General features: G+C 40.6%; 1 protein-coding gene across 6 annotated transcripts in view; it reads left to right on the top strand.

Annotated features, from left to right (window-relative positions):
* The window catches only part of SENP5 (SUMO specific peptidase 5), a 51746-nt gene that overhangs the window by 24568 nt on the left and 4135 nt on the right, over positions 1-23043 (top strand). For all 6 annotated transcript variants that reach the window (XM_087965418.1, XM_026684803.2, XM_087965417.1 and 3 more), the window contains 4 exons: positions 816-863; positions 2767-2844; positions 13650-13787; positions 18379-18462. In XM_087965418.1, coding sequence (XP_087821544.1) covers positions 816-863; positions 2767-2844; positions 13650-13787; positions 18379-18462 — 348 coding nt within the window. The remainder of the gene's footprint in view (positions 1-815; positions 864-2766; positions 2845-13649; positions 13788-18378; positions 18463-23043) is intronic.

Genomic DNA, 23043 nt, shown 5'->3' on the forward strand with positions numbered 1-23043 from the left:
GTCACAGGACTGTGCAGGGGTCACTGTCAGAATTTTGGATCTGGGTCCTAAGTCCCCCTTTTCAGGTAGGTCAATAAGAATGGTCAGTAAGGTCACAAGTTCACAAGTCAAGGACTACCTATAAGCAAATCATTTCCCTGAACCAGCAAATGTGAAATGCAGTGATTTTGTGTGGTGGACCCCTTTGTGAGGTCTTCTCCCAAAACTGTTTGGAATTCACTATATTATTTATTTATTTAGCGCAGGTCCTACCATATATATGGACTAGCATTACAGGTAGTCCTCGACCTGCAACAGTTCATTTAGTGACCATTTTGACATTACATCGGCAGTGTAAAAAATGACTTAGGACTGTTTTTCACACTTACGACCTTTGGGGCATCCCCCTGTTCATGGGAATCAAAATTCAGATGCTTGGCACCTGACTCATACTTACGACCATTGCTGTGTCCCAAAGTCATGTGATCGCCTTTTGAAACCTTTTGACAAGCAAAGTCAATGGGGATGCCGGATTCACTTAACAACAATTGTGGTGATTCACTTAACAACTGTGGCAAGAAAGGTCGTAAAATGAGGCGAAACTCTCTTAACAAATGTTTCACTTAACAGAAATGCTGGGGTCAGTTGTGGTCGTAAGTCAAGGACTACCTGTATAAACATTTCACCTAGATGAGTAAAAACCAATAAAATACAAATGTAAATGAAGAATGAAGAATGCTTTGGGCTTGGAACTTCCCATCTCATCACTGCTGCCTCAAGACTTGGTGGAATCACAGACTTATTCAAAGGAAAATAATTTTTCTAAACTATTTCAGATTATCAACATGTATGGCGAGCTAATAATGGATGCAGTCCCTGATAAGGTAGGTATCCTTCATTTTGTCTTTTTAGGTAAAATTAGCCAAATAAAATCCAAAAGAAGAGCAGGTAGGAAAATAAAGAATTATCAAAACAACCACCACCACTTGAGAATTATCTTGTAAACAATTGGCAAATCAAATAAATAAATAAAAAATAAATAAATAAATGGTTTATTTATCGAACAGGATTATTTATAATCAGTCAAATCACCTGAAAAGTTGGGTGATGGTGGGGAACAGTAGAGTAACTGAAGTGCTCAGTCTAAGCTGCCTATGTTGTGTATATGTTTTTTATGAATATTATTTGAATGTTTATGCATAGGTTCATAAATTGGTTTTAGAATAGAATGAGTAGAGCAGAACAGAACAGGGGAGGGGAGGACTTTATTGGCCAATTGAGAATAAAGGAATGTATCTTTTGTGTGAAGTCTCATTCATCATCTTCAGGCTTGTGTCTTCGGCCGTGTCTTCAGCCGAAGACACAAGCCTGAAGATGATGAATGAGACTTCATCGAAACGTCGCCTAGATACTTCCAATTTTACGCGGGAGAAAACCCAACTAACAAAGATCCATATATATATATATATATATATATATATTATATATATATATATATATATATAGTATTTGTTTTCTTATATAGTATTTGTATATTTCTTACATAGTATTTGTGTGTGTGTGTGTGTATGTGTGTATATGTATATATATTGTGTGTGTGTGTGTGTGTGTATTCTCTTAATTTTATATATATATATATGGTATTCAGCTTTGTTCGGGTATTTTCCCATGTCATTATAGTTGTGCTTTTAAAGTTGTAGCAATGTTTCGGCAGAATCTCATCTGCCATCATCAGGCTTCTGTATAATGTACACTATACAGAAGCCTTCTGTATACTATACTTCTGTACACTATACAGAAGCCTGATGATGGCAGATGAGATTCTGCCTGCCAACAAAGCACAACTTGCGTGAAACACAACTGTTTATATATATATATATATATATATATATATATCACACACACACACACACCACCACACACTCACACCACACACACACTGTTTCTCCAACAATACGGCCTCCCCAATAGGAAGTCCAGCATGTTTTATAGGCTAAGCCCTCCCCACAGGCCTATATTAAAACATGCGAACGTTAGAATACTTTGTTGCACACCTGATAATGCAGTGCCCACCAATGCGAGGTCAACATCCAAGCCGCGCGCCCGCCCGAAGATGCAAGGGGGATTGTCACCCGAAAAGATGGCCTAGCCATTTTTGGCTCAGACCCAGCCTTATTATAGGAGAACACGGTATATATATATATATATATTAGGAGAATAATAGGAAAGGTGTGAAAGATAATAGAAATATAGCTGTATTTTACATACACACACACACATATATATACACACACACATACACATCCATATACATATATATATATATAAATATGAGAAGATAATAGGAAAAATGAGAAGGATAATAGAAATACAGCTGTATTACATGATAAATATCATTAGGCATAAGACAGCGCTATGGGAATTAGGTGTTCAGGAAAATGATGGCACGGGGGGACGGGGGGGGGGGGACTCTTTGTGTCTAGTTTGTGGCACGCAATGCCCTATATCGGCATCCTGAAGGGAAAAATTGGAACTGTTTATGTTCAGGATGTGAGGGGTCTGGATATTTCCTCAGCCCCCTTTCTGGCTCATACAGTCCTAACTATCTGTTGAAGTCTGTACCTGTCCTGTTAGTTGATGTACAAAACCAGATAGATGTCTAAAGATGGGCCCTTTTCCTTCTCTTATTACATGCAGTAGTTTTACTGTTGAGGACTCAGTCCAGTATTGGAATGATGAGCTCTGATTGGACCAGTAAATTCACTGCTTACCAAACTGTCTTTATAGGTTCATTTCTTCAACAGCTTTTTCCATAGACAACTGGTAACCAAAGGATATAATGGGGTGAAACGATGGACTAAAAAGGTATGATCCTATTTCCTGATCTTGACAACCCTTGGCAGGTGAGAAGTGTTGAACATTGGGAAAAAAATGCACCTGAAATTTGTGAATTTTATGTTTATGAACTTTTCCCATTTATAAAAATATCAATCTGGGTCAAAACCAAAGTGTATGCCGCAAGGGGACCATTGATGGTATAACTGGTGAGGATATCCTTTGGGGAACAGACCAAGGAAAAGTCTTTTTTGCCTTTTGGCTAAAGTCAAGTGTAGTATCACAAAAATACAATTACTTTAGTCGTTTGTGCAGGCCAAACCTCCTTCAAATTCTTTTGAAGTTAAAATAGCTTTTGTAAGTATTTATTTAGACCCGGGCTTCAGAAATCGAAATGTTCCATTCTGCTCTTTCGAATTAGAAATTAAATTGGATTTTGTTACTTGACTTGTGTAGTAGAACTTAGTTTTGTTTTGTTCATGCTTTGTGTCAAGCATTTTGAATTCAGCCGCAAATAGCAGTTTCACCTGGCTGGATTTTCATTAAACTGAGAATGTGCATTTTCCTTTTTTTAAAAAAAAACACCTGAGATTAAGGGCATCTTATTTTGCCACTTCAGCTCTCAGTTACTTCCCAAGCCATAGTTAATTCTCATTGTATAATTTTTATGAGCTGGAGTTAGGTAGCTCTGTATAAATAGTCCTGTTAGATTTATTTATTGAAAGCTGGCTTGGTTTCCAGTCTCGTTAACCATTTTGGTCTGAACTCATTCCATTTTCTCTCTGTCCTTTTTTTTAACTGTGGTGCCTAGTATTTGTAATTGGTGCTAATCATTACATCATCACCACCATCATCATCTTAATGACATTGGAGATGGTCTTTGCTCCAGCAGTTCGAACCCTAGCACTGCGTGGCAGTGGGAGCTCCCATAACTTGCCTCAGCTGCTGCCCACTTAGCAGTTTGAAGCATGTTCTGTGCGAGTAGATAAATAGGTCCCACATTGGTGGGAAGATAAGCTGGTGCTTTGTGTGGCGGTTAAATCCTGCCGGCAGTGAACCTACCTAGTCGTGATGCTCATTTGGGAGGTGGCTTCGCTGGAGGGAGGGCCACCTTGGATAATGCTACAGGAAAAGCCCTGTGTCTTTCTTGCTGGTGCAAAGCTAGTTTCCCTCTTGTGGGAACTCTGGGAAAAGCACAGTCGTGTACCTTTAGAACAGTTAATCAGTGGAACAACTTGCCTCCAGAAGTTGTAAATGCTCCAGTGCTGGACGTTTTTAAGAAGAGACTGGATAACCATTTGTCTGAAGTAGTGTAGGGTTTCCTATCTGAGGAGGGGGTTGGGCTTGAAGACCTCCAAGGTCCCTTCCAACTCTTCTCTTCCTCGTCTCCTTTCCCTTCCCTTTCAATCTGTTCTATTCTATTCTATTCTATTCTATTCTATTCTATTCTATTCTATTCTATTCCATTCCATTCTATTCTATTCTATTCTATTCTATTCTATTCTTTAACCTAACATTGCTGGTAAACAAGCAGCCGAACTACTGCTCTGCATTAGTATCATGGTCTCCTGGCTAATGTAACAATGCCATACACTGAATGAATGAATGATGAATAAATAAATAATCACCATAATCATCCTAGTTTTATTCCCACAAATGGACGATTTGCATTTTGGGACAACAAGCGTGTGATCAAGAACAGCATCCGGGTCTAATTCTCCCATTACCAGTTCACCATTGGACCTTCGGCTTTTCTTTTGTTTCTAACCCAACCAATCCCTTTTGTTGCTTTTGGTACCTCTTCCTTTTGTGTCTCCTTTTAGCCTTAGGCAAACTCACTTGCTGTGGGATGTCCATGCTGCGTTTTTAACTGTGTAAATACATATTTTCTTCACGTATATTACAACCTCTTCATCCCTTCTGGGTCTTCTCCTTCTGAAAAGTTATATAACCTTCCAAATGCTGTAGGATCATAATCCCTATTGAGTTTATATAATGTCTTATCACAACATCTTTGTCTTCGGATTACTTTTCATATTCTGCAATGGTGTAGAAACATCAGGTTCTGAGTATCGCCTGCCAGTGTTTCTCTTGTAATATCCTACAAAACACTGAATGCTCACCCTGGTTTTCTTCCTTTGTGTTTTGTTTTACTTGTCCTAGACCTTGTCAGCATGTTAGCTTTTGGGCTGTTTCTGTTCTCCGTCTTTGATTCTTGATTTATGTCATTCTCATGAGAAAGGTCCTGCCAAAAAATTTCTTCCTAATCTTCCTGTACATTCACTGTAGTCCTTCACGAAGATAGCATAGTCCACTGTTGTAGAAGTTAAACTTTTGGTTTCACCATCTACAGTACAACAGATGTTCATTTCCAGAGTCTTGTTTAGTCTACTTGCTCATTGACCTTCACCTGAACAGATCGATGAAAAAAATTACTTGTCCTCCCAGTTCACTTTCCTGGCAGGAGATTCTTTAAAGTATCTTCTGATCATGTTATACATCCCCACATGAATCAAGAGGAAAGGAACATTGAATAATACTGTCCCAAAATATTGGCTTTTCAAAAATCAAGAGGACTTTCTTAGTTTTTTTCTTTCTTTCTTGGAAACCAGGAAAAGAAGCCAAGAAGCTTCTTGGATGAGAAGCAAAACATTTTCAGGGCGGGAAAAACTAAGAAGCTCCCAGTTGCCTTTTGAAATGCGCCTTTGGGACAACCATGACCTGGGTGAATAATCTTGGTAACCTCTTTGTTCAGTTCTAGAGACCGGCACCTGGAAGATAACACACCTCTAGTCATGATGTATTGTGTCTACACACAACTTCCTTGGATCCTATCAGCAGGGGATTGCCCATCACCACAGTGTGTTTCTTTTTCCCTAAGGGGCTCCTGGTTTTGTTTCTTTTCTTTTTAGGTTTCTCCAGGGCCCCAGGTAGCTCAGGTAGCTCTTAAACTTAACTAAATGTCTATGGAGATTCTCAGTCATCCAGGTCATGGTTGTCCCAAAGGTACTTTTTTCAAGAGGCCATTGGACTTTCTGGTTTTCCTTTGAGCACATTTCACTTCTCATCCAAGAAGCTTCTTCAGCTCTGAACTGAAGAAGCTTCTTGGATAAGAAGCGAAACGCCTTCAGAGAAAAACCAGAAAGTCCAATGGCCTCTTGAAAAAAACACCCTTGGGATTCTTAAATGTGAGTCAATGTAGAGGTAGAACACTGGGTTCTGACTGAGAAATTCTGTAAATAGTTTCATGCGTTCACCAGTTTCTTCTGCGATTATTTCGTCTACAGTGGGGTTACTTGATCCTTCCTTTTTGGTAAGAACAGTGTGTTTGCCTACTTAACGATATTAATTCTTTAGAGACAAGATTGCAGATGCTGATGGCAGAAAGTTGGACGTTCTGCTATTTCTGTATCTTTCCCCTCCTGCACATTATTTTTAAAGTGCCAAGACTTTTGTTCCCTGATAATTGCAAAGAAATGAGAACTATTGCTTGGAATTTTCAGTGAGTCTTTTGAAGCTGTTAAGCATATGTCCTTTTGGCTCCCCACTGCCCCCCCAGAATTCTTTCCTGGTTTTGCCTCCTCCCAAACTCACCATATGTTCAGGGTGGCCAGCACCAACCAATAAAGAAGAACCCTTGGATTAATTAAAGCTTCATCCATGAATGGAAAAATACATCATAACATTTATTCAAATATTTGCTTTGTTTGCAAATATGTTTCCCCTCTCCATTAAGCTATTACCATCCTCACTTGTCCAGGAAATTTTCTGTCTCTCTTAGGTACTTATCAGATCTTCAGTATAGTGGGTTGGGTTGCAAAATTAAAGAGTTACTTCAACATTTAACAGCGTGAGCTGATGGACATTTCTCTCTTTAGACCACCTTGCATAAAAATGCTAATTTTATGCTTAACACCATCTCATTGTATGCTGTCCAATATTTCTGATTTTGAATAAGTCAACACAGGAAGATTTTTTTTCACCGTTTTTTTTTTAAACAAATTAAAAGTTCTGATTTATTTGGCGAATTGCATCAAATAAATGACTGGAGAGAAGGAAAATTGACTCCCAAATGACTGGGTCAATGATATTACGCATTCTTTTATTGATTGAGGAACATTTTTTTTTAATCCTTTACCAGGAATTTCACTGGCCAAGGTCATCATGCAAAGTGGGTAAATGAAATGGAATGAAAAATGTGGATGACAGCACAAAAAGTCTTTTTTTTTAAAAAAAATAATAATCTACCCCCTCCTCCGCCAGCAGACCCCCAGATTCCTCTTTTATCACTTCACTAAATTTCAGCAAACATTTTTACTGGTTCTACTACTAAAATGCTGGAAATGTTTAAATTGCTGTTTGGTGGCTTGGCCTCCCGGATATGTAAACAATTGGGTGATGATTGAGGAGCCCTGGGTTCAAGTACTCCCCCAGCCATGGAAATTTCTGGAAATTTCCCCTAGGGATTTACAGCTAGCCAGTCAGCCACTCTCAGCCCAACGTACCTCACAAGGTTGGTGGTGAAAAAAACTGGGAATACTGTATTCACTGCTTGGCCTTCCTTTGGGGAGAGGCAGGATATAAATCTAAAAAGCAGCTTTAAAAGTTATCATTGACCCAGAAGTTGTTTCGACAAGGGTCTCTCGTTGTCCTCTTGTGTGCCTTTCGGGACGAAATGTGTCTAGCTAATTGGAATTCCAAAAAAGTGTACAGGAAAAAGAAATATAATGTGTTGTATGATTTTTATTGGTTCCCTAATGATCTTTTTATCAGGGATATTCTGAAGAAAGAAGTGTTCAGAGTGGTGTGTTCTCTCTGCCATTTCTTTTTTCCCCATGACTATTGCTGTTTTTCTTTTTTCCATTGTTTCCTGTTAAAAGCCTCCATCTTGAGATATCCAGGGAGAACTTCTTAAATGGCTCTTATTTCATCAATAGACACCTGGCTACTGTCAACCAGAATTCAGAAGTCCTCCTTGGTTCAGGCCATATCCCTGCCCATGGTTGTTAGGAGGGAAAAGAGGAAGATAGTACAGAGAGGAAAGGTTCTTGTAGCTTGCCCTCTGCTAGTATTTTTTTACTAAAAGAAGAAAATATTGGTAGCTCCTGGTTGAACTGTGGGTGTTCTCTGAGCTTGGTGGTTTTCTTGGCAGACGTTTCATTACCCAACTAGGTGACATCATTGTCAGAGTATATTCATGAACTGGAATAGAGCATGGTAACAAGGTCGTCAATGAATAAGCACAGCTACTAAGTCAGCCAATGAGGACTGTTTGGAAACTGAAATTAGAAGTAGCCTAGGCGTGACTCTATATTAAACTCTGCAGCTCTGAAACTATGTTAAGCTCTGAGTCTGTCTATTGAAAATGAAACTGCTCCTCTCCTCTGCTGTATGACTTGCTTGCTGAAAACTAGAGCTCTGCTCTGGACCTGTAACATGTCTGCTTCTGTTTGCTCCGTGTTGGAGAAACCTGCAACTGGTATTGTAAATTTTACTTTATGTGTTTATAAAGAAGTTAAATGAAACCTCATCCATCTGTGTTTACTTTTCTGGCGCTGAATTTACGCTGCAATACTCTGAACAATCATCAGTGCTGGAAAAGAGTGGAGTTTGCTCGCCATTCCTGCCCTAACTGATGATGTTAACCAAGCTGGGTAATGAAACCTCTGCAGAAAAAGAGTCAAGTTCAGAGAGCAACAAGGACCCACTAGTATGTTTTGCAAGTTGTGCACTGTTTCTGACCTGATTTGGGAGATGTGTTGAGACACAGGGTGGCAGCACAAACCTAGCACCTGTCTGTAGCTTGTCATCGTGCCTGCAGCTGCAAGGGAGGTGGCATTGTCCAGGGCTCATAACGCATTCCGAAGTACCCCTTGATGCTTGCTCTGAATTGTTTCAGTTTCTCAGAGGTTGCTTACCCTCTTGCCTTCAATCATCTGCATTACAGCATTGATGGTCTGCTTTAGATTGTCCAGATCAGGGGTGTTGCTAGAGTCTATGGTGCAGTCTGCATGCGGTTGGTGCTTTTTAAAGAGAGGTTATGTTTGTCATCAAAGCTGCAGTTGGGGGAGTTTCCGGTTTGTCGGCTTCGCGAGCGGCAGGGATTTGCGAAGCTGCGCGATCCCTGCCGCACTAGCCGTTTTTGGGGCTCCGACCCAGACGGGTACGGAGCTAGGCCCCTGCAGGGCAGCTGAAGGTAGGGGGGATCCGGAGAAGGGTTTGGGGGTGTTGCAGACCCCCTCCCCGGCCGGCAGAACCCCCTTTTCCCAGGACGGTGCAGCGGCGGTCCGTAATGGCCGCCACAAAGAAGCTGGCAGCCGGGTAAGAATGCGCAGGAGGAAGTGGAGAAAGTGCTTGAGAGGAGAAAGTCTTTCTTGGTTCCTAGGACTCTAAGACATATTTAACAAAATTCCTGAAAAGTATGACTTTCTGAATGATACCTTCGAGAAGAGGAAAAAAGCGGCAGTTTAATGGTGCTGAAAGGATAGCTTACCCTCTTTTTTTACGGAATAAAAAGTGAACATTAAGAAACCTATTTTTTTTTAGGTGAAAACTGGCTCTAAGCGGTGAGTGGGAAAAGAGAGGACTTAAAAAAAAATATTTGTATGCTAAGTCCTTGTTGGAGGAGATGCCTTAAGGATTGAAAGACTAAAATATATTGTAATAAGACTTTAAGAAACAGATTTGGACCTTCCTTTTCTTTAATTGATACTACCCCAGGAGGAGAGAGTGGGAACTCTGTCTTGGTTTGGACTGACTGAGAACTTTGGGATTGTCTTATTTTTCCTTTGGAATATTCTGGCTGTTGTAAGAGAAAAGAAAAGAAAAGATTTATAATGGCTTCTTCTATCGAGGAACTGAGAAAAGATTATGAGCAAGCAAAACAAAATGGTAAAGCTGGTTTGAAAGAAGCCTTCCTTTTTTTAGAAATGGCGCTTATTAATTATCAACAAACATTGCAACAGATGAAGACAGCAGAAGAAGAACAAAGAAAGGAAGCCATCTTTAATAAATCTCAGAACTCGACCAAGAGGGAAGGAAGAGGAAAAAGAAGAGAAATAAAGGACTTAAGATTTAAAAAAACATTTAAGAAAGGGAAAAACAAGGTGCAAAATCAATATAAGGATGGTAAACAAAAGGGAAGAGGAATGCGACAGAGAAGAGAAGCCAGTAAGGCAGAGGCTAGAAGAAGGGGGCTAGAAGGGGGCTAGAAAGGTTTGTTGGGGGAAGAAAGAAAGGGAAAAGGTGGAGAAAAGTTACAAAGTTTTGAAATTAAATGAGAAAAAAGAAAATTTTTTTAGGGATAAAGGATAAGTATAATTTCTTCAAAGAGATTTTGCAAGGTACATAAGATGATATTGTAGTATTGTATCAGAAATAGAAAATTTAAATGGCTTGAGAGTTGATAAGAGATTAAAATGTTGGAATGTTAATAATGATTGGTTTGAAAATATAATATGAGGGGAGATTTAGAATAGTAAACTTTAATTAAAGAGTTTATTAAGATTATGGTATTGATGTTATTATAAAACTTCCATTATAGTATTTTGTTTTTAATATTTAAATCTATTGCTTAACTATGTATTTAATTGTTTTAGATGTATTATTCAGTTAGAATGTACCAAGCAAAATCGGATTGGGTATTTTAAAGATTAATTTGATTAATTTAGTGGGGAGATAGAAAGGCATCATACTCTGATTAGTGATTTCAGGAGAAATTTCTTTCTTTTTAAAAGGAATGAGACAAAGGTATAATAGAGAATGGACAAAAGATATAAATATAATGACTCAAATTAAGATGATTAATTAAGATAGAATCAAGAAGAGTGAAATATGTGGAGAAGTTAATATAGAAGACTTAGAATGGTAAATAAAATAAGTAATGATATGTAAGATGAGCCTGAATATAATTGAAGTCCATGAAAAGAGAGATACATGGGTCCAAGTTACTTTCCAAAAAGATCTTTTATATGTTTTGTGTGTTGTGTGATTATGTTGTTTTTTTTGGGGGGAAAATTAATAAAACCTGGTAGAAATATAGAATGAGAATAATGGTAACTAAGTCAGAAAGAAGTAGATGAAATAATAATAATAAAATTGAATAAGAGTGAAGAGAAATAAAGGGAAATTGGATAAGAGGTTTTTGTATGTCTATATGGAAATGGTTTAAAATAGAATTATAGTTTACCTGACTTGTTAAATCTATAATGGAAAAAGGTTTAAACATGTAATGGAAAATGATGACTTGTGTGTTTTGAAAATTAATAAAACTTGTTTAAAAAAAAAAAAAAAAGCTGCAGTTGGCAAAAGAATTGTTCCTTGCAGTTCAAGGAGCTCTTCTGCCTATTTGAGTGGGAAGGGGCAAAAGTTAACTGCTATCCCTGTGGAACTGCTGCTCGAAATGATACCGGTACTGTGTTTCTCATATAATAAGGCCGGGTCTTATTTTTTTTGAGCCCCGAAAAATGGCTAGGCCGTCTTTTCGGGTGACTTAATTCCCCCTTGCATCTTCGGGCGGGCGGCGACGGCTTGGATGTTGACCTTGGCGTTGGTGGGGCACTTCGTATCGGGGTCAACGCAGGCAGCACCATATCCGGGTGTGCAACAAAAGTATTTCCTAACGGCAAGCCCCTCCACCATTCCCCCCCATTTCACATGTTTTAATATAGGCCTTAATTTGGGGGGAGGGGCTTAATTTCATTTCATGCCTATAAAACATGCTGGGACTTCCTATTGGGGGAGGCCGTATTGTTGGAGAAACAGGGTAGTATTCTTTGTAAAGCCACTGCCATCTTCAAGAAGCAACCTGGGGTTATTAATTTGTTCTGCCAGAAAGTAATTTGTGCCTCAACCCTTCCATTTCGACTGCCTTGGGGGAGCTCAGGTTTGAATGCAGTTTTGGGTGAAGAACGGAAAATTCTCTTTGCAGGACCTGTGTAAAGTTGTAGATAGAACTTGGCTTGAGGGTGTAAAGCAGCAGTGCCCATCCTTTCTGGCTTGGCAACCCCAGGAGGGAGGGGGAAAGAGGGGTAGTTCCCTGTGAGTGGCAGGCTGGTATAGATAACAGATAATCAGAGTTGGAAGGGACCTTATAGGTCATCTAGTCCAACCTCCCCGCCCAAGCAGGAGATCCTACACCATTTCTGACAAATGGCAGTCCAATCTCTTCCTGAAAGTCTCAAGTGATGGTGCTCCCACAACTTCTGAGGGCAAGCTGTTCCATTGGTTGATTGTTCTGTCAGAAAGTTTCTCCTTATTTCTAGGTTAAATCTCTCCTTGTTCAGTTTCCATCCATTATTCCTTGTCTGGCCTTCAGGTGCTTTAGAAAATAGTTTGACTCCTTCCTCCCTGTGGCAGCCCCTCAAATATTGGAAGACTGCTATCATGTCTCCCCTGGTCCTTCTCTTCGCTAGACTAGCCAGGCCCAGTAACCGTTCTTCGTATGCCTTAAGTCTCCAGTCCCCTAATCATCTTGGTTGCTCTTCTCTGCACTTTTTTTTAGAGTCTCAACATCTTTTTTATAGTGTGATGACCAAAACTGGATGCAGTACTCTTACTAAGGCTTTATAGAGCGGTATTAGTACCTCACTTGATCTTGATTGTATCCCTCTGTTAGTGCAACTTAGGATTGCATTGGGTTTTTTGGCTGCTGCTGCTGCACACTGCTGGCTCATATTTAGCTGGTTTTCTACTAAGACTCCAAGATCCCTCTCACAGTCACTGCCACTGAGCCTGGTTTCACCCAGTCTATATGTGCACTTTTGGTTTTTCTTGCCTAAGTGTAGGACTTTACTTTTCTCTACATTGAATTTCATTTTGTTAGATATGGCCCAGTGTTCGAGTCTGTCAAGATCCACCTGGATCCTGAGCCCGTCTTCTTGGGTGTTAGCTAGTCCTGCCAGCCTAGTATGAGCGTGCACAGCTCCATTTGGGTGAGCAGGCACACCTGGCATTCCCGCAAGCGGCTTCCCCTTTCACGAGGAGAGAATCACACATGCTCATGCGCTCGCCTGCCGCTGCTTGTGCAGCCCAGTTTCAAACAGGCTGTGGTCCGGTACTAGGCCACAGCTGAGGCTTGGGGAGCCCTGGAGTAAGGGTTGCTTTGAACAGGGAGCTGTGCTCCTGGTCCTAAAGTCGTGTGCAAGCAAAACAAAAACAAAAAAACTGGCTCCCAGGAACACAGGTTCCACCTTTCTGTGTCTCATAAAAATAGATGAAAAATTAGCCAATCTTGGAATCATGGCTACTTAAGGTTCCCCAGACCAACTCCATTATGTTTAATTAACCTCATGGTAAATTAAATAAGTATAAGGGAGGAAGAGAGCTTTGCCCAGATGTTTCAGCAATAAGTTTCATTTTTCCTGGTTTGTTCAGTTGCAATTTAACATCCTCAGAGCAGGGATGCAAAAAATGTTACGGCCTAAGAATCAGAAACGGGGATGGTTGTCTGCATGTGAAGGGCCAAAATAAGCTTTGCGGATACACCCTTCAAACTTTTGAAATTCTCCCCTCCAGTGAAGGCTGTGCAGCTCCCTCCGCCTGCCATGTAAACCTTGAAAAGGTTATTAAGTTGATGGAGGTTCTAACCTCTAGTTTGGAAGGCAGTAATTCTTCACCCCAGGTAAAGAGGAAGGAGGCATGGTGTGTTTGTGTGAAATTGGCAGGCAGTGTACCCTATATTTCCTCAGTCTGTCTCTTTTGTCTTATTGTTGGAATTCCTGGTGGTTTTCTTTATGGTTCTCTGGGAATTAATGATGCCTTCAGCATTGTGGGCAGGTGATACATTGCTTGCTCCTAGTGATGGATGACCTGTACTCTTTTTTTTTTCCTTTCAGGTGGACCTCTTCAAAAAGACCCTCTTATTAATTCCTATTCATCTGGAAGTCCACTGGTCCTTAATTACTGTGAATCTCCCTAACCGGATTATTTCATTTTATGACTCTCAAGGCATTCATTTTAAGTTCTGTGTAGAGGTAAGAGGAACAGCTGCTCTTCTAGTAAAACGGGTCCCATCTTTCCATATCCCAAGGACCTGGGCCGTCCCTTTGATAGAGTTGTCCTGAGTGTAGCACGGTCATTCGGATTTACAAAACTGGGACTGGCCCCTCCCATTCGTGCCGGCAGAGGAGGTATGCTGTGGGTCCCTCCAGCACGACTATTCCAACTGGCGGGGTCCAAGAGGAGGGCCTTCTCTGCCTCTGGAACAACTTCCCCCCATGTGAGGTTGGCCCCAACCCTCATCTTTTCCTAAAGGCCTAAAGACGTGGCTCTGCAAGTGGGCTTTGGGCCCCAATGGGGAATCAGCACAATGGAGGTGGCTGGTTGAGTAATAACAGACCCCACCTTCCCTCCCCATGTGCCTCTGGTTTTAAAGCTTGATTTTAACATTTTATGTTTTAACTAGGATGTAACTTATAAGCCGCCCAGAGTTACTCTATGGCAGGGGTGTTAAGGCCTGGGGGCCAGATCCAGCCCGCGGGGCCGCCCTGGAAACAGTGAAGGACTGGCCCACAGTGCCTCTGCCAGCGAAAACGGAGCATGTGAGGGCCACGGGTAGCCCTCCCTAGCTCTGTTTTCACTGGCAGAGGGTTGCAGGAGGCTGTCGTAGGTGAAAACGGATCTCGGGAGCCCGTTTTCTCTGGCAGAGCATTCGGGCCACCACAGGTGCCCCCGAACACGAGTGACGTCAAGCTGGCCATGCCCCCCCTCCCCGAGGTCAAACACAACCCTGATGCGCCCCTCGATGAAATCAAGGTTGTCACCCCTGCCCTATGGTAAGACGAATGGCCAATATATATATATATTTTAATAAAGTTTTATTTGGGTTTTCACACACAAAATACAAGTAAAACATCTTTTTTGAAAATAGCATGGTCCTGGGTTGAACTTCTTTATACAGACACAAAACTCAATTTCATGCTCCTTTTTGTATTCTATTCCATATCTTATACTGTTTTACATTTTCTACATAGTTTTTCCCCTCTTTTAATTTTATCAATTTTATTTTGATGATCTCATCTCAATTCAAATCATTATATTTATACTTTTGTCTGTTCTGTTTCAATTTCATATTATCTTTTCTCATTAAACAAATTTTCTCCTGTAGTTACTCATTGGAGTATGACACCTTTATATCTTTTAATTACATCCATTCAACTCTTATTTAAACTTCAATATATACCTTAAGGTTATGACCTTCAATATAATACATAATACATAACTTCCAATCGAATTCTGCTTGGCACATTCTTATAATACACACTATATTCTTTTTTTAAAAAAAAGAAAGATTGTAAATATATGTAATTATAAATCCTCATTCCATTCCAGTTCAGTTCTATCATTAATAATCATTAAAATCTTAACATCTTTAACACTTCTTTTTAATTAAATATCATACTTCCTTAAAAACATATATAATCTCCATAATTAATTTTTCCCTTATTTCTCTTCACATATGTTTTATAAATCATTAAATATACCTTTTGTTACATTTATTTATTGACAAGCATTCCACTGAATTACGAAAGCTATTTTATCAGATGTTTTAATCATACATTGTTTCATATTTTCTAAAAATTATTTCTGTTTCTAATATAACAATACTATCTTATGTACCTTTGCAGAATCCCTTTTTCCATTAAGTTTTCCCCCAGTATCTCTAAATAGGCCCTGTTTCTCTATATTTTGCTTCTGTCCTTTATAACTTCTTTTCCTTTCTTTCTTCCCTCTCATCTTCTCCCTTCCCTTTTTACCCCCTTGTCTCTCTACTTCTAATTCTCTCTTCTGCATTTCCCTCTTCTGTTGCTTTCTGATTTTATACATATTTTTCACCCTATTTTTTTTGGAGTTGTTTTTCCCAATCTTAAACTTTCCATTCTCTTTCCCCCCTTTCCTTTTTCCCCTCCATCTAAGATTACTTGTTCATTAAAGATAGTTTCTTCTTTGTCGCAATCTTCTTGTTCTGCAGGCATTTCTTGTTGTTTCTCATAATTCCAAATCTCCATTTCTAAAAACTGAAATACAAAGCCAAAAGAACCTCTCCCTTCTTGTGCATCTTCTTTGTACTTTTGAAGTTCCATTTTCAGTTCTTCTAAAAGTGGAGCCATTTTAAAAAGTTTTAAACAACCACCCGATTGATTTTAGTCATTCAAAACAATAACCAAGAATCCAGAAATCATCAAGTAATCCAGATAGTCCCGAGTTATATCTTCTTATTTCTTTTTCGACTTTCTCTTCCTGGGGTTTTTGTTGCGATATTTCAGTTAGAATGTATCTTTTGGAAGTCTTGTTGAGATTTTGCTGTAAGTTCTTTTTTAATTCCAGGTAGTCTCCTCCCTTCCAGATCCTACCCTTTTATTCTTTTTCTCTCCTTCCCTGTTTTCAAAAGCTTTTAATTATCCAGAAATCTTTATTATCCCTTTGACTTTTTATTTTCAGCATTAAATGCCTATTGATGTCAAAGTGGATTTTTTCCCAATTTCTTGCTTAAGTCTCTTAGCTGTCAGTATAAGAAAAGGAGAAAACCAAATCTTTTCCCTTTTCTCTCTCCTTCACAGCTTACAAATCTTCTTAGGGAACAATGTTATTTTTTTTTAACAGTTTCAATTCCAGGGTACCTTATTTGTTGCTTTTGCTGTTTGACCCGGTCAACCAAAACTTTCTCTTCTTATCTTCCTCCTGCACATTCTTTTCCGGTCAAGTTCTTCTTTGTGGTGACCATTTCTGACCACCGCTGCAACCGCCTTCGGGAAAGGGAGTAATGGCCAGCTGGGGAGGAGAGATGTGGCTCTCCTCAACCCTGCTGAAAGTCTCCCCCCTCTTCACCACCTCTACGGGGTGGCTTAGCCCGGAAACCAGCCAGCTCAGGGCACTCCAGCGGCGAATACGGATCGAAGCCTTGCAGAGACAAGGTTTCGGTCTGTCGCTGAAGAAGCTCAAATCAGAAGTCCCCACGAATGGCCAATAAATTTGATAGATGATAGATAGATAGATAGATAGATAGATAGATAGATAGATAGATAGATAGATAGATAGACAGAGACAGACAGACATAGATGATAGATAGATAGACAGACAGACAGACATAGAGATGATAGATAGATAGATAGATAGATAGATAGATAGATAGATGATAGATAGACAGACAGAGACAGACAGACATATAGATGATAGATAGATAGACAGACAGACAGACATAGAGATGATAGATAGATAGATAGATAGATAGATAGATAGATAGATAGATAGATAGATAGATAGATAGATACATAGATAGATACATAGATAGATACATAGATAGATACATAGACAGACAGACAGACCCCAGCCATCTTTTGTTAAAGGGATAGAGCATCAGTTGGTTAATACTTTGGGTATTTTTGTAGCCATTAAATTGTGACCTTGGGGAAACAATAAGGCATTGCAGCGTCCACATATCGAAATAAATGCCACATTGCTTGAGTTATTCTCTGTTGCCAGGCCACTTGTTACAGGTAGTCCTCGACTTAACAACCATTCGTTTAGTGACCATCGAAAGTCACAATAGCACTGAAAAGCTGACTTATGAATGTTTTCCACACTTATAGCCATTGCAGTATCCCCACAGCCGTGGGATGAAAATTGAGATGCTTGTCAACTGGCTCATAGGTACGACGGTTGCAGTGGTTACATACTCTCCTTTTGCAACCTTCTGGCAGGCAAAGGTTAATGGCTAAGCCAGACTCACCAACCAACTGTGTGACTAGTTTAATGACCGCAATGATTCACTTAACAATTGTATATCAAAAAAGGTCGTAAAATGGGGCAAGCCTCGCTTTATAAATGCCTCGCTTGGCAACAGAAATATTGGGCTCCCTTGCGGTCACAAGTCGAGGACTAAATGTACTTTAGTAATCTAAAACCTCTTTCTTACAATTTGGCCGGAGCCATCATTGATAAGCTTTCCCCTAGAATATCTTATTTACAAAATATGACGTGGAAGTTCCCTGTATCCTTGATCGTATATTGTTAATTCTAACTCTTCCCACTTTTTTTCTGAGTTCTTAATATCTTTTTTTAACCAATGTAGCGTTTTCCAAATTCACTGCAATGGGAAGTCTCAGTGCTCCCAACCCTTTTGGCCCAAGACCAACATATACTTCAGAATTCTGGGAGTTGTAGTCCCAACAAATCTGCCATAGGGGACAACCCAGCGAAGGTTCCTGCCGGTTCTTAAAAGCGTCTTAAATCATGTCAGCCATTCGTGTCCGTTATTGATCCTCTTCCTTTCGGTAAAACTCTGCAGGCTACACAGACAGATTTGTTGCAGAGATAAAATGAATTAAAACCCCGTGAGGTTAATTACACCAAAAGCTAATGATTCCTACAAGATTTACCCGGGATGTTTTTTAAATCATGGCCATTAAGGGAGCTTTCTGCTCCAAGCCAAACGCTTTTCATGGTATCCCACTGACTCTCCAAGGGCACGATGTGTGGGGAAGTGCTTGTTTAAGAAACATACGGCTGATCCAGACAGGCTCTGATTCATATTCCTCCTCCTATTTTTTTTCCCCACCTTAAAAGAACATACGGAAATACTTGCTGACAGAAGCTAAAGAAAAGAATCGGCCCGATTTCTTTCAGGATTGGCAGACGGCTGTTACAAAGGTAAGTGCTATTCATGAAGGCAAGGCAGTTTACAGCGTACAGACACATTTAACAGGGCTACAGATAACAAATATTCAGAGTTGGAAGGGACCTTGTAAGTCATATAGTCCAACCTCCCACCCAAGCATGTGACCCTACGCCATTTCTGACAAATGGCAGTCCAATCTCTTCTTGAAAGTCTCAAGTGATGGGACTCCCACAACTTCTGAAGGCAACTTCTGTGTTGGTTGGTTGTTCTCACTGTCAGAAAATTTCTCCTTATTTCCAGGTTGAATCTCTCCTCCAGTTTCCATCCATTATTCCTTGTCTGGCCTACAGGCACTTTAGAAAATAGCTTGACCCTTTCCTCCTCCCTGTGGCAGCCCCTCAAATATTGGAAGACTGCTATCACCTCTCCCCTGGTCCTTCTCTTCACTAGAACCTAGCCATGCCCAGTTCCTGTAACCGTTCTTCGTGTGCTTTAGTCTCCAGTCCCCTAATCATCCTGGTTGCTCTTCTCTGCACTTTTTCTAGAGTCTCAACATCTTTTTTATAATGTGGTGAACAAAACTGGATGCAGTACTCTAGGTGTGGTCTTACTAAGGCTTTATAGAGTGGTATTAGTACCTCCCTTGATCTCGATTGTATCCCTCTGTTAATGCAACTTAGGATTGCATTAGCTGGCTGCTGCTGCACACTGCTGGCTCATATTTAGCTGGTTGTCCACTAAGAGTTGGAAGGGACCTTGTAGGTCATCTAGCCCAACCCCCCTCCCAAGCAGGAGACCCTACACCATTTCTGACAAATGGCAATCCAATCTCTTCTTGAAAGCCTCAAGAATTTTGGAGGGTAGTCCTGGATGGAAGGTCTGACTTTGGGAAAGCTCACAAACCCACATTTATACTTGGGAAAGAGCTGCCTAAAGTCAAAGACCAAACACAGAAGGGAGACCACAGCAACACAGAATACAAAATCAATTGCAACAATTTTAAACCAATTCTACGTGGGATGAAAAGGAAGGCAATTGAGAACAAGGGTTCATGAACATCAATGAGCAGTGAAATGGCACGACCAAAAATCCCGATCTTAAGCTGCATTGATAATAAACAACATTGGTTTGATTGGGAAGGAACAAAAATCATTGGCTATGCCAGCACCTGCCACACACGTGAATTTATTGAAGCCTAATATTTCACCCAAGGAGCAATTAACAAGCATCTTGAACTTTAGCAATAGCCTTAGACTTCCTGTATTCTACCAATAAGCAGCACACAAGGCTGGTTGTGACCTATCGGTAGGTTTTAGCAATAGCACTTAGAGTTATTTACTGCTCCACAGTGTTTTCCAGCCCTCTCTAAGCAGTCTACAGGCCTATTGCCCTCAACAATCTGGGTCCTCATTTTACCCACCTCGGAAGGATGGAAGGCTGAGTCAACCTTGAGCCTGATGAGATTCGAACTGCCAAACTGCTGGCAGCTGACAATCAGCAGAAGCAGACTGCAGTACTGCATTCTAGCCACTGCGGCTCTTAACTAGATCCAACCAGTATGAATATATAAGGAACCAGACCATTCAAACGGCCGATCCACAAGAAAACCAATCAGCTGCTCAGAATTTAAACACAGCTCCAAACGAACATCCAATCACACGACCAACTGACCACACTGGCCCACAAGACATGTATAAGGTAGAGAGAAAAAGGACAAGAAAATCCTGCTGATGATGTTACCTAGCTTGGTAATGAGACGTCCAGAAACTAAACTGAAACAAGTTTGGAGAGCAAACCGACTGCCAGGAGGTTTGACTTGGTCTCAAATGAGAGCTTTGCATGGAGTCCAGGAATGAAGAATTGGGAGCTGCATTTGACAATGGCGGGACGGAGTGAGGGAGGGGGCCTTACTGGGCAGGGTGAAAATGGAAGCTGGGGGGAATGGGGGCAAGATGTTAAGGTTCCCCCTTCCTCACTACTTCGGAACTAATTTTTACTGGGTTGGGTGGTCTTTAGGACATATTGCAGGTAGTCCTCGACTTACGACTGCAATTGAGCCCAAAATTTCCATTGCTAGGTGAGACTAGGTGTTGTTAAGTGAATGTTGCCTCCTTTTACGACCTTTCATGCCTCAGCTGTTCAGAGAATCACAGCAGTGGTTTAAGTTAGAAACCAGGTTGTAAAGTGAATCTGGGTTCCCCCTTGAGTTTGCTCGACAGAAGGTCACAAAAGGGGATCACATGATCCAGGGACACTGCAGCTGTCATAAATACGAGTCAGTTGCCCAAAGTCCGAATTTTGATCACGGTGCTGTGGCAGTTGTAATTGTGAAAAACGGTCATAGGTCAGTGCTTGTTGTAACTTCAAATGGTCGCTAAATAAGCTGTTGAAAGTCGAGGACTAGCTGTACTGTAATTGCCATAACTTCTTGGGTCAGAATCAGAGGTGGGTATTCAGCAGGTTTTGACAGGTTCTGGAGAACTGATAGTGGAAATTTTGAGTAGTTTGGAGAACCGGCAAATACCACCTCTGACTGCCCCCCCACCCCCACCCCCATTTATTTTCCACCTCACAAGAGTCGCAGCTGATGGGCTGGGTCTTCTTTGGTTGCCCTGCGCAGGAGAATGGAGCTGGAAAGCAGGTTAGTGGGGTGGGGAGGGAATGCAGATTTTAAGTAGACTTCCCCTTCCATGCCCACCAAGCCATGCCCACAGAACCCGTAGTAAAAAAAAAAAAAAATGAATCCTACCACTGGTCAGAATGATGGAGAACCACTGAGTTTTTAATCAGAGAAGGACTTCAGTACCTGAAAACAAAACAAAACAAAATGGTGGCTACAATCAGTCCTGGGACTACGGATGTCCCATTCCTACTTTAGACCTGGCACGTTTGTGAGTGAGGGGGAGGCTACTCTGATCTGGGCAGTTTTCAGACGTCTGAATTTCAGCCCCAGAATTTCCATCCAGATGTTCATCACCAGGCTGTACAGAAAGCTTCCCCTCTTCTCCCAACTACGTATCCCTTAAAAGCGGAGCGCTGTTTATAATGTCAAACAGAAAAATGGAAATTAGAACGTTTCAGTAGCTGAGGCAGCGTTCAAGCTGCCAAAAACATAACCGTCGTGGAATCAGAGCGTAACCAGCGTACCAGATCTTCTCCTCAGAAAAATTCTTGTCTGCCTGCAAAGTACAGCTTAGCTGCTGCTTAACCATAGCATCGTTATGCTAATTCCCTATAATTATAAAGATGGATTGAATAAAAATCAGACTCTGTAGCTTGTTCAGGATATCTCTGAATCTGTGGCTTGGTTAATTTTATGTTTGTTGCTTGCAAAGGAGCAGCAGACAGCTACTTTGCCTGGTTGGGTGTCCCTCCCTACATGTTGGAAGCAAAAGTCAGAATTTCTAGCCAGATATGAGAGTCCCCCATCTCCCCATTTATTTGGGTGTGTATGTGTGTAACCTGGTTAGGAAAGGTTCCTGGGTAGTATGACTCAGATGTATGTACCTTATTAAAAAGTATTTCAAAAAGGAATGGGGGTGTTGAAGAAGAAATCACCAATCTTTAGCTTCATCATTACGAATATGCCTATGAGCCCATATACAAACACATTATCAAAAGCACCAAAAAATAAAAATAGGTGAGAAGCTGCTGCCCAGCTGTTCGTGGAGAACTCTTTCCTATCTGATGGGGCTCATAGAAAGGATCCAGGAGATGCGGAGGTCACGATAGGGAATCTCACTCCAAAATCCTTGCTTTCTGAATGCGTTGCAACCACCACAACGATCAGTGTTTGGAGAAGACAGGTAGTCGTCGACTTAACAGCGGTTCATTTAGTGACTGATTGATGTTACAGCGGTGCTGGAAAAAAAAGGGACTTTACGACAGATTTTTTTCAGGCTTATAACATTGCAGCATCCCCCGTAGTCACTTGATCAAAATTCAGATGCTTGACAGCTGGTTCACAACCCCCTTTGGTGACCTTCTCACCAGCAAAGTCCATGAGGAAATCAGATTCATTTAACAACCGTGTTACTAAATTAACAATTGTGGTGATTCACTTAACAACTGTGACAAGAAAGGTTGTAATATGGGGCAAAAATCATTCAACAAATGTTAAGCAACAGAAATGTTGGTTCAATTGTGGTTGTAAGTTGATGATTACTTGTACCTCCCTCTCTAGGAGTCCGAGAGAACATTCAAGAGTTCCGGTTGGCCCCAAAAATCTTGAGTACCCCAAGTTTAAACTCAGAATAGCTTTATTGTGCCTTTAAATGTACACTAATCAGCATACATTAAAATGAAATTGCATTCCATACAGCTCTCAACGCACTTCCAATATACACGACAAGATAAATAAATAAAAAATATGCCTATATCCACAGACATTATTATAAGACACAGCGAAACAACACAGTCTAGTTCTGAGGTATATGTGTGCATGGCGAGTTTTACCAGAGGGATGGCATAGGGAACAAAGCTGTTACAGAAAGATGAAGACAATCATGTTTTAGATCAGGGTGTCCAACCTTTCACCTTCCCTGGGCCACATTAGAAGATGAAAATTTGGTTTGGGCCGCACATAATTAAATTAAATAATAATTAAATTAAAT

The sequence above is a fragment of the Notechis scutatus genome, chromosome 4, assembly GCF_049901735.1.
Source record: "Notechis scutatus isolate UNSWTSFEM ecotype Mainland chromosome 4, rNotScu1.2, whole genome shotgun sequence".
In the NCBI taxonomy this organism is placed as follows: domain Eukaryota; kingdom Metazoa; phylum Chordata; class Lepidosauria; order Squamata; family Elapidae; genus Notechis; species Notechis scutatus.